At 42.6% G+C, this 12,826-nt stretch overlaps 1 protein-coding gene across 2 annotated transcripts in view; it reads left to right on the plus strand.

The window, feature by feature from the left end:
* lrrc7 (leucine rich repeat containing 7) overlaps positions 1-12,826 on the plus strand; it is a 331,680-nt gene that overhangs the window by 110,618 nt on the left and 208,236 nt on the right. For both annotated transcript variants that reach the window (XM_041208419.1, XM_041208420.1), the window contains exon 6: positions 7,740-7,803. In XM_041208419.1, the coding sequence (XP_041064353.1) occupies positions 7,740-7,803 (64 nt within the window). The remainder of the gene's footprint in view (positions 1-7,739; positions 7,804-12,826) is intronic.

Raw genomic sequence — 12,826 nt, forward strand, 5'->3', positions numbered from 1 at the left:
GTGTATGAGTTTACACTGATGAGATGGTTGCCTTACCCTGGCAGCACGGATGTGATCATTCATCTGCTTTCTGCACTGGATGGCCTACCTCTTGTGTGCAGCATTGGCACTGACCACCTCTGCCACTGTCTCCCAAGCCAAAGTGGTGAGACTGATGGGCCTCCTGCGGCCAGAGCAGGGGTGGAGGACATTGCAGCAGGCCTCCATGGCATCCAGGAGGTGTCCCAGGAATGTATCACTGAATCGGAGGGCTTCACTCTTCTTGGCTTTTGGGGCCATATCTTCACCGGAGCAGTCCTGGGCTACAAGCATTGAGAAGTGTGTGCATGGCTGTAGTTTAAATATGGCACCCTGCGTGAGGAAGTGCCAAGATAAGAGTGTGCCAGGAAAATCAGAAGCAGTCTGCCAGTGAGATGGTGTGTTTCTTGTGGCTGCATGATTAATGAGCCAGGATAAAGCACGAAAAGCCACCATTGCACCTGCGAGTAAAACAATTTTTTTCCCGCCTGCTACCGCACTTAGTGCAAACCTGGGATGATTCTGCTCAAGGGATTTCTGCAATGAAGCTTTCCTGTGACAGAGACTGCAAGATCAATGTGGCACCTGCCTTGAATGCTCAGACCACTGCTAGAGATTCACCAATATGCAACAAACTGCTCCATCTCTCCGTCTGGTCACTTTCTGAGACTAAACAAGACTATTCGCAATCTTGGCATCATATTTGACCCTGAGATGATCTTCCGATCCCATATCCTCTCCATAACCAAGACTGCCTACTTCCACTTCTTAAACTTCCCAATCTTCACCTCTGCCTCAGCTTATTTTCTGCTGAAACCATCTAGATTTGTTACTTCCAGACTAATCTATTCCAATGCTTTCTGCACTCTCTATAAACTTATCATAGAATCCTAGAATAGTACAGCACAGAAGGAAGCCATTTATTCCAATGAGCTCTTCCAATTCAGCTCTTCCAAAGAGCAATCCAGTTAGTCCCACTCCCATGTTCTTTCCCTGTACCTTTACAATCTTTTCTCCTTCAAAGTGTTTGTCCAATTCCCTTTTGAAGGCCACTATTGAATCTGTGTCCACCACCCTATCAGGCAGTGCATTCTAAATCCTAAATATTCATTGCATCAAAATGTTTTGCCTCTGGTTCTTTTGTCAATCATCTTCAGTCTATATTCTATAATTTTCAACTCTTCAACCGCTGGAAACAGTTGCTTTTTATCTACTCCATCTAAATCCTTTATTTCAAAACTGTTACCAAATCTCCTCTAAGCTTTCTGTACTCTAAGGAGCAGTTTCAGCTTCTCCAGTCTACCCACATAATTGTAATCCTTCATCTCTGGAACCACTCTCATAAATCTCTTTTGTGCTCTCTCCAAAGCCTTCACATTCTTCTTAAAAATGTGATGGCCAAAATTTGACACAATACTCCAGCTAGGCTGAACAAGGTGTTTTATATAGGTTTAGCATAAATTCCTGGATCTTGTACTCCAAGCCTCAATTTATAAAGCCCAGGACCCTGTACTGCCACCTTCAAAGATTTGGGCACAAACATCTATTCCACCAAGCTGTCTTTACGCCCTGTTGAATCTATCTTCCTCGCTGTTTACCACACTTCCAAGTTTCATAGCACCTGAATTTTTTTCAATTGTTGCCTGCACCCCCAAGTTCAGGTTATTAATGTATATAAAAATCAACAGTGGTCCAAGAAAAGAAGCTGGGAGAACTCCATGTAATATCCTCCTCTAGTTCGAAAAACAGCTTTTCACCACAATTCTCTGTTTTTCATTCATCAGCCAATTTTGTATTGATGCTGCTAATCTTACCAAACACCTTCTGAAAGTCCACAGATACAATATCAACCAACTGACCTCATCCACCCTCTTTGTTATTCATCAAAAAACTTAATTAAGCTAGCCAAATATGATTTGCCCTTAGTGAATCCACACTAGCTCTTCTTTAATAATCCGTGCTTGACCAAGTGCCTGCTAATTGTCTCTATTTTTTCCCAGACTATTGTTTCTAAATCCTTCCCCACCCAGAAGGGAAAAACAGTTCAGACCAGTGTTTTTTCATTCTGAGCAGCATCTTAAAACAACTGGCCTGTCATTTTCAGGTTCCTCCTTCTCCCCTTTTCTGAACCAGGGTATAAGATTTACAATCCTCCAGTCCTTTGGCACCACCCCTGTATCTAAGAATAGAATTGGAGGATTGATTTGACTTGAGATCTGTAGCATATTGTAAGATCTAAACATTTTGCCTCTGCTGCCCCTCAGTGGGGAGGTGTAAATAAAGTGGATCAATAATGGCTACCTGCAGCCTGAGCGTGTGTTAGTCTTAGTGCAATATACAACAGAGAGATTGCGACAAGGCTGTGATGGAATTTTCTTTTACATTTTATTTGAGAAATTAAGGACTGAGGAACATTGTGACACATTTTTGGAACTCCTAATGTTGATTTTGAGCAATATCAAAGATTGTTTTGTGTACACATTGGCTGGAATTTCCCTCCCCCCGTTGGTATTGGGCGTCATGGCAACCGTGAGCGGACAATTTGGCGAGAAGGTCAAAAATAGGTTTGCGATTGTCTGCTCTGCCTTTCCTGCCATCTAATGTTGGGAACCTAATTTCAATGAATTCACACCTCATCGTCTTGCCTGCCTGCTGGAATCATCCTTCCATGCTGGATCATCCAGACACATTGGCATGATTGCACTGCGACGTGTTTCACAACTGAACATAAGCGATGTGCACTTGGTGAACTGCACTTCACTTGGGTCTTTGAGGCTTGTCCACCTACCTTGTTCCAGGCAGCACTCACAGTCATTAGTGCTAGGCTTTGCAGGTAGCACCACATCACTCTTCGGGGGGCTCACGGGCAGGTCTCTACTTATCAGACCAGCTGTAAGATGGGGGTGGCTTTTTAACAGATGCAGAGCTAGGGCTTGCTTAGGGAAGGGTGAGAAGTGGCCCCAGGCAAGGAAAGAGGCTGCAAGGCTAGTACTGGGGAAGGGGGGTACATGTTGATCTGTGCAAGTGGCCGCAGGTGAGTGGGGACTGAGGATGCAGTCTCCAGAGGAGATGAGGCCAGATGGAGATGTGACGCTATGTGTGTGAGAGTGAGTGGTGATGTCCTTGAGCTGGCAGTAAGTGAGATGCCAATGAATGTGTGATGGCCTTGTGAATTTAGAGTGATGAAATGGTCACCTTACACTGGCCGCACTGATGAGCTCATTCATCCTATTTCTGCACTGGATGGCAAACCTCTTCTGTGCAATGTTGAAACTGACAACCGTTGCCACTGTCCCCCAAGCCAGAATGGTGAGACTGATGGGCCTCCTGCAGCCAGAGCTGGGGTAGAGGAGATCACGGCAGCCCTCCAAAAGGTGTTCCAGGGATGCGTCAGAAAAATAGTGGGCTGCAATCTTCTTGCCTTTCGGGGCCATGTCTTCAGTGCAGCAGTCCTGGGCTGCCAGCTTTGAGAGCTGTGCATGCGGCTGCGGTTCAAATATAGCACTCAACGTGAGGAAGCGGCGAGGTAACAACATGGTGGAAGAATCAGAGGAAGCTTGCCAGCGAAATGGCGTGTTTCCTGTGACTGCATAAATAATGAAGAAGGAAGGGAATGATACAGCGCGAACATCCACCATTATGGCCATTGAGTAAAACATTGTTTTACACGCCCGCTGTGACACTTAATGCAATTCTGGGATGATTCCGCCCACTGTGTTCAGGTACACGGTGAATCAGCAGACTACATAATTGAAAAAAAAATGGCACTGAAGACATATTAGGAGACAATGCGAGAATGCGACCCTAACAAAGAGGACTGGTATAATTACAAATGGAGCAAAAAAAAATGAAGATAAAGTAAATGTTTTCCTCACCATGATGGGGCCAGATGTTTTTAATGTAGTCTTTAAACCAATGTTGTCTGAGACACCCCAGTTTGATAGAATATGTCATGACCACGAATCATAGCCCCGAATTACTTATGGACATATTGAACTTTTAAGTAAGACATGTGTTTTCAAAAAAAAGTATCTATGAGCAAAAGCTGGCTGAAACTGTAAAGTAACCACTGGCTGGAAAATTCCTGTGTGGATTACACGTGACCAACTAGTCCAAAGGGACCGGAATATAGCACCTAAAAAGGTGTCAAGGCCTCCTTCAGACAGAGACACTTCAAAAGAAGAGACACAATGCAAAAAAACTGATTACTATCTCAGCAGAAATCAGCTCCTGTTGAGTTGTATCCCAGACTGTGAACATGGTTTGAGTTGAAAAATAGCAGTTTCTGGGCAAAAGACATGTTTGTTTTTCCCTTCCAGGAATACACAAGAAAAGGGGTTGAAAGCCAACCACAACCCTGGTCCCTGTGTGCTAATCTGGGTCTATCATTGGTGTGTGTTGTGAAGGTCACAGCTGAAGAACTTCAACTGGGATTCCCTGCACTTGCAGGTAAAAAAGTCTCTCTCTCTGATTGCTGGAAGCAAGTCACAAGTCAGCAAAGCAAGTCAAAAAGGAAACAGGACAACTCCTTTCAGCTAACCAGCAGAACCAAGAATCTGCAAACCAACTGCTCAACTGCCAATGTCAGCTCTACTGGAATCACCCAACTTTATGGCTGCAACATTTCACCATCTACTTCTCACGACAAGCCAAAGACTGATTTGTATATCTTTTTCAACTTTTATTTTGGACTCACTCCACGTTTCTAATCTGTGTGTATGTGCGTTCTGGTTTTATTATTTTTTCCCTCATTTTAGTAACGAATAAACTCAATCTTTCTTTAACTCAGGAAAGCCTAGTTAAATTGGTTCCTTTTAAAACATAAATATATTTGGACTGGGAAAAGGTATCCATGACGGAAGGGATCCTTTTTAAATTAACCTGTTGTGACCAACTGAGGGGGTTGAATAAAGAAGGGGAGCTATCTCATTCCTCCTCACCCGGGAGCCTCAGGGGGAATTCAGGGGGCCTCACCCGGGGACCAGTCATAACAAGTGTTTGAAATTAATTAAATTCTAGACTCATGTTATGGACTAATTAAGAATGAAATTGCACTGAGAATTATGTTCCGTCAAAGGAAGCAGTTGCCTAGTGAGACTATTTGCAGATAACATTCTCAAGAAATAGAAACTCTCTCATCACTGTGAGTACGGCGCACACTTAGAAATCTACCTGAGAGACCTGTTCATAGGAACAATAAAATACAGGTCAAGCCTTAAGCAAAGGCAATAAGTTGATGTGGAAGGAGGCCTATGATGAGGCCACAACCATGGAAATGGCAGAAAGAGCTAGTTTAGTTGTAAATTAGAAGGGAGGTCTTTTCCTGAGCCAGTAGGGGAGGTCCACTGTATCCAGGCCACGAATCCAAGTTTACAGTTCTAGAGTCAGAAATTTACCATTGCGATGGTAGCCACCAACCATTTAAATGCCCCATTTCCAGTCAAAGTGCTATGCCAGTGGGAAAGTTGGTCATATCCAGACGGCATGCAGGGCAAAGGAAACAATAATTCTCAAGGCTTTTGTAAAGCTGCAGGTTGCAGCCATGTGCCAAGTCAAAGTCCTGGAAAATCTAAAGTTAGTTCAGGAGTCTGGAAACCCTCGAATGCACGTATGATAGATATGGAAACAAAAGTTGATGTTATCTAGGAGGAAGATCAAGAGTTATACTCAGACAGTGAGAAAACAGCACATGGAAGGTGAGAGTGCTAGGCTGAACATATAACTCCAGGCCCACAGTAGAAATGAAAGACGGAGATTCCCAACTTACTTTCGTCATTGATACAGCTGCAGCCATCTCTGTTATCTTGGAAGGAGAGTACAAGAACTTCCTAAGCCACATTCCCTTACGCAAAACTGACATGAAACTGACTAGTTATTCCAATAACATTATTCCAATGTTAGATGATGTTAGTGTTAGAGTGGAATATGACGATGCACCCTATTACTTGCCATTGGTAGGAGGGAACAAAGTCTCCCTGATGGGAAGAAATTAGCTTATGAAGATATGGTTAAACTGGGCTGAATTATTTACAGGAGGGATCAGTAAGAATACACCTGACATTCTCTCAGTAACCTACTCCAGCCCTACAAACCCCCTAGACCTCTGAACTTCTCCATTTCTGACCTCTTGCACATCCCTGATTTTCATCACTCTACCATTGGCAGCTGTGCATACAGCTGTCTTGGTGCTAAGACCTGGAAATCCCTCCCTAAATCTCTCCACCCCTCTACCTCTCCTCCTTTAGGATGCACCTTAAAACCTACCTCCTTGACTAAGTGTTGGGTCACCCATCTTAAGATTGTCTTATGTGGTTCAGTGTCAAATTCTGTTTGACAATGGGCCATAACCTCCGACTAGTGTCAGAAAGTGCTGGCCTGCAGAAATTTGAAGAAATACATGTCTACTTACCTGGTCTTGAAAATAACGCTGACACCTCCGTTTGCCGGAGCTGCTTGGGGCCTGCATTGAAAGACTCCTTGCAGGCCCTAACGAAGTCTAACTCCAGCGCATTCAAGGATGTTGGAGGTCGAGGTTGGGGGGAAGGGGGAGTCCCGTGGTGGGGGTTCAAGAGTATGGGGGACACCCGTGGGGTTAGTCTGGGTCTTTACAAAAGTTACTCAGAAGTTAAAAGAGATTTTAATTCTTCTAACTTTTTTTTTGGTAACTATTGGTATAAACCCAGCAGAGCCATCCAAAGTTTGCAATTTAAATCGCATTTTCAGATAGTTCACAGCACAAATGTCCAGAGGAAGTGTGCACTTCTGGGCAAGAGCCGTGCAAACACTTACCTGGAAATTTGCCAGAGGGATTCCCAGTGCATCTTTTGGGCACCCTCCAAATCTGACACTGAGGAGCGCGGAAGTTACGGGCCATTGTCCCTGAGAAATGTCTTAGGATGTTTTAGTACTTTGAAGGCTCTATTGGAATACAAGTTGTTGTTGTTTGCAATCAATGATACCCTGGACTTTGTGAAATTCTGCCACTTAGAAAGTACAATGGCATCTCTTCTGTTATGAAACTTTAAGTGCATTGCCTTCCCTTTCATTAATATTATGTGAAACATAGATTCTGAACATATAAGGTGGTAGATTTCCAATTTGCCTCTTGGACATAATACTGGCATTACAGATTGACTGCCCATCACTGAAATTATTGGAAACCCAGGCAGAAAGTTGAAAATCTGATCCAATCTCCTCTCTTTATTTATGCTGAGTTTTTCTTTTGTTTAAGATTTCTGCCATTTGCAGTTTTCTTTTCCTTTTTATTTCTCTCTCCTCTTGCTTTTTCCTCCAAAGGAAATGATGAAGATCCTTGAGCTGGGAATCTACATGTCAGTCACCTGCCTAATGAATTTATGGACTGCAGATTGACATATTTTGTCCCTTTTGGCTAACATTTATCCCTTCATCAATGCTACCAAAAAGAGATTAACTGGTCATATATCACACTCTTGTTTATAGGACCATGTGCGCAAATTGGCTGCCAGTCTTGCCTACATAACAACAAGGACCTCACTTGAATTTGGCTGTGCTGCACTCTGAGATGCCCCAGAGAATGTGAAAGTTGGTGTACAAATACAAAATTGGTTGTTATATTTTCTTTCTCATATATCCAGTCATAATACCTAATTGTGTACATTTATGGGACATTATGGGGTCTTGAATTAACCATAATGACAAGACAATTTGGATCTTAATTTTTTTATTTTCATTTGCTACAGGTCAATGCACAGACTGACACAGATAGATCGATTGGATCTGGGTAGTAATGAATTCACAGAGCTGGTAAGAAATGATGAACGGAAGTTGGCTTGTATGGATCAGGTGCTGTTAGCTTTATAGTTAGTGACATTTTGCTGACCAAAAAAGGAATTCATTGTAAAATAAGAAATAACATTGTAAAGCCTAATTTTGCCTTATTGCATGTTTTTGTATTCAAATACTGAGGACCAGATTTTTGCAGAGTCAGGACAATGGGGAGCCATTTAAAAATGGCAAGCAGGACACTATTTCAGGATTCCCACTCCCAATACCGGCAATTTTCACATGTGCAGAACAAGGGTACTGGTAGCCACACCCTGTACTCTTGGCCTGACCAGCTCCATTGTGGGGATAGGCTTCTCCTAGCCACCCCAAAATTTTCATTCATTTGGGCCAGCTTCCCAATGACACATGGTTCACAGCCCCTCCAAGGAGTCATGAATCGGGAACCTTTTGCAATCGGGAACCTTTTGAAAGGCATCTTAAAACGGTCTTACCCATGCCCAACAGCCACTTGCCATGGCCCCTCCTACCCCCCATGCCAACTCAAAGCCAACTTGTGCCCCCTGCCACTCCCCATGGCCTCTTATACTCTCCATGCCAAATCAATGTCAACTCTTACTCTTTCCATGCCCATTCACCCAATATTCACAACATACATAACCAATGACCAATACATAACCATGGCAAGTGTGGAACTGCTGAGAAAAAACACCCATTCATAAATCTTCTTTCAAAAAAACACTGCTGTTCCTACATTTCTATAAAACTATCAATCAAAAAGACCATTAAAGTATCATTACTGAGACTTCAAAGATTTCACACAACTTACTCTTGTTCAAATAAACATTATGACATTAATAAAAAAGACCACTGAAAAAACAACTTATTATATAACTACTTAAAGATTTCCATCAAGCAAAGTCAGCAATTCACTTCACTCATCAAAAGAGAATCCCTGCTGTGCTCATGCTTTTATTGGTCTGGGTTCTCAGCCAAGCATGCATTATGAGGACAGATCCATCTGGGTTTTCAACTATCCTCTAAAAGTGACATGAGTTGGAAATCCGCCATCATCCTGCTCGCTTCTGGATTTCACCATGGCGGGTTTGAAGATGAGCAGGAACCCCCTTGGATCTGTTGGGAAATCAACTGAAATACTTAAAAAGCCAATTAACTAATATGTTTTCCCTCAATTCTGGTTTTAACCATGGTGTACCTGTTTTCAGGGTCATCTAGGTGAGTGGCCAATGGAGAGAGCATCATCAATGAAATGGATGAGCTAAAGCATTGATCAGTTAGACCATAAGACCATAAGATGTAGGAGTAGAAGTGGGCCATTTGACCCATCGAGTCTGTTCCGCCATTCAATGAGATCACGGCTGACCTGATAATCCTCAACTCCATTTTCCTGCCTTTTTCCCATAACCTTTGATTCCCTTACTGATTAAAAATCTGTCATCTCAGCCTTGAATATACTTAACAACCCAGCCTCTACAGCCCTCTGTGGTAAAGAATTCCACAGATTAACTACCCTTTGAGAGAAGAAATTCCTCCTCACCTCTGCCTTAAATGGGCGACTCCTTACTCTGAAATTATGCCCTCTGGTCCTAGACTCTCCCACAAGGGGAAACAACCTCTCAGCATCTACCCTGTCAAGCCCCCTAAGAATCTTATATGTTTCAGTAAGGTCACCTCTCATTCTTCTAAATTCCTTTGAGTACAGGCCCAACCTATTCAACCTCGCCTCATAAGAAAATCCCTCCATACCCAGGATTAAACTAGTGAACCTTTGCTAGACTGCCTCAAATTCCAATACAATTTTCCTTAGATAAGTTGACCAAAAGTATTCACAGTATTCTAGGTGTGCTCTAACTAGTGCCTTGTATAGTTTTAGCAAGACTTCCCTATTTTTATACTCTATTCCCTTTGAAATAAAGGCCAACATTCAATTTACCTTCCCTATTACTTGTTGAACTTGTGTGTCAGCTTTTTGGGAATCATGCATGAGGACACCCAAATCCCTCTGTGCTGCAGCTTTCTGCAGTCTTTCTCCATTTAAATAATATTCAGCTTCTCTATTCTTCCTGCCAAAGTGCATAACCTCACATTTCCCCACATTATACAGTTGCATTGAAGAGTTCCAGCTATTACCAGCTGAGTGGCTGCTGTTCAGAAAGAGTGCTTTTATAAAATTCATTCACAGGATGTGGGCTTCACTGGCTGGGCCTATTAGTGCTGGCTGACTGTTACTGCTTGACAGGTGATTGCCAACTTCTTAGGAATGCACTTCACCTGTCTCGCACTTAACTGACCTTCAGCTATACTTCCCTGTTGCCAGCCTTTACCACAGAATGAGCGCAGAAGCAACACCACTGCTAACTACACCACCAGCAATAGGAGCAACACCTGCAGCTGCACTGGCTGTCCTGTCCTCAGACATGCCACTCCACAGGGCAGAAGGGATGGGCATCAAGATCCAGAAGGTGAGACGCCCAAGACAGGGCCTACAGGCAGAAGAACAGCTCTCTCGACATTTCTGAGACCAGTGCATCAGGAGGATCAGGGTCTCGTGACAGGTTACTGTTGAAAGCTGCAAACTCCTGGAACAAGACCTCCTCCCTAGTGGAGCAGGCCCATAAAGTGCCTGTTACTGGAGGGCCAGCATACCCACCAGTTCCCCATCCTCAACCTGGTCTCTGCCTCTCACCAAGTAGCATGCTTGTAGTGTGTCCTGCAAGGAGAGAAAGCAGAGAGATGTGAATGTTCATAATGGCTTGTGTGGAGAAAAGGGAAGGAGAACACTTATGGAAGATGACTGTGAGGCATGGGTGCAAGAGAGCTATAGGATGAGGGTGAGTGTTGGCTGCTCAGATAAGGATGTGAGGTGCCTGCAAAAGGAGGAATAAGTGGAGCTGCAATATGTGTTGTCCTGAGGAGTGCTGTGCAAGAGAATGCTAAGAAAGTCAGTGTGGGGCTTAGCATCTGTAAGTGTTGTGCCACTTATCTTTCCCACCCTCCTGAGGTCCTGGATCCTCTTGGTGCTCTGTCTCCAGGCTGTAGGGACTACACTTCTAATGCTGATTCCTTGGTCAATTCCGTCCATGCCTGCTTTGTTGGACAGGCTCTCCTTTTCCACCCATCCCTGGGAGAGCTCACTTCACTGCAGCCTCTCAGATCCCACAGCAGGACCTCCAGGCAAGAGTGAGAGACCTCGAGAACAGCCTTCTCAGGCCTTCTCTCCATTCCTGCGCTTGCTGCAGCCTCATAACTCTAAGTGCTGATGAACCATTCTAAGCCATATTGTGGTGGCTTTAGGTAGAGTCCTTCCTTTTACAGATCCAGCGTGTGATCCCACCCACCCGTCCTGATGGGTCAGGAAACTCAGAGGCAGCATGCTAATGCCATTGCTCAGTTGGAAAGTGCCGGCAAAACCCATTCCAGGGGTTAGCGGATTTCTGACCTGCAAATGGCCCCGCCATTTAGTCAGGGAGTAAATTGGGAAGACCCCACTCATGAAGTGAGCCAGAAAAGGAGCAGAAAGTGACCCAACTAAGAAAATGAACCAGAAAAATGAGTACAACCCAATAAAAGGAGAGATAAAGCAAGCTGGGCATAATGGCAGTAGTGGGGAGAAGAAAGAGAGAACAAAGTAGGGAGGAGAGGGACTAAGAGAGAAGCACGAGGAAGCACAGAAAAACAGAAGAGAAGACAGAAAAAAGAAGAGGGTGCTACAGGACAAAGGAGAGAGTATAAGGAAAAGAGAGTTAGGGACACAGAATAGAATAAAGAAAGAGAGGCATGGACATTGAACCTTCATCGTCTATAAATGTCAGCAATGTCTGATGTACCATAGATATATAACTTGTCTCCAGTTTTCTCTTCAATTTTCATCCCATTTTCTATTTTCTGTTTCCATGAGTGTTACTCAAATAATCACAATTTGATTTATTCTCTCACAGTAGTCATTTACAGTATGTCTAAAATGCGCCTGTTCAATTTTAACATCTATTTTTGCTCCAAGTACATTTTACATTTCTAGAGTGTCCAGCTTTAAGCTTTAAGAGTGAACTCTAGGATAAAATTAGCTATTTAATTGAAAAATGTTCTAATGGGATTTAAACTATATACTTAATTATTTTTAAAGGAATGCTCCAGGATGAAGTCCCACAATGGCCTTATGGTTGAGTACTCATCTGATAATTGCTAAATAAGACTAACTTTTGAAAAGGTAAAAAAAAAATAAAGGCAAGACTTTCGTCTTCAATGATTCTCCTATTTGATCTCTCCTCTTCCAACAGTGGGAAAATTGCAAACTTAATGAACAGTTTTCTTAAATTATTTGCAAGGGCTTATTCTAGTGTTATTTTAAAAGTAAGCATTGAACATAAACATTGAAAACAGGACAAAACTGGAATTTACCAATTTACAGGACTTCTGGCTCACTGCCTGACTCATAAAGAAATTTTTTCTTATGTAAGAGGCAATTAGATTTCATTAAGTTTCTATGTTTAGCATCAATAATAAGGAATGGAGATGCCAATATCTAACTAATTGAAGGAACTAATTTTATGAGGCCTTGGCTGACCATGCGAAGGCCTGCATAGTCCGTAAAATTGAACATTTGACCTCATGAACCTTGTGTGCCCAATTCGCTTTAAGCACATTTTTGACTGATTTGAAGCAAGCAAAAATTTGAACCAGATTTCATGGAACTCATTTAAATTGACCAATTATTTAAAATTGACCTCATGTTAAATTGTAACTTGAGCTCAGCCTTGCCCACAATGTGTATTTTGTCATAAGTGAGGGTAAGAGTACTGAAAGCTGCCTAGTTCTAACATGTTTCTTCAAAGCAGACAATAATTTCAGTTGCTAGTAAAAAAAATATTTTTTTAAGTTTTAGTTATATTTTGTTACATTTAGTTTAGTTGCTTTCAATATCATTTAATTAATTTTTGCCATTTTTGTACTTTTGTACTTATATGAGGTCTTTTGATAGTACTTTCATTATTCTTGCTCGCAATTGCCTTTTAAGTCATACATC

Source organism: Carcharodon carcharias, chromosome 16, assembly GCF_017639515.1.
Source record: "Carcharodon carcharias isolate sCarCar2 chromosome 16, sCarCar2.pri, whole genome shotgun sequence".
NCBI lineage: Eukaryota > Metazoa > Chordata > Chondrichthyes > Lamniformes > Lamnidae > Carcharodon > Carcharodon carcharias.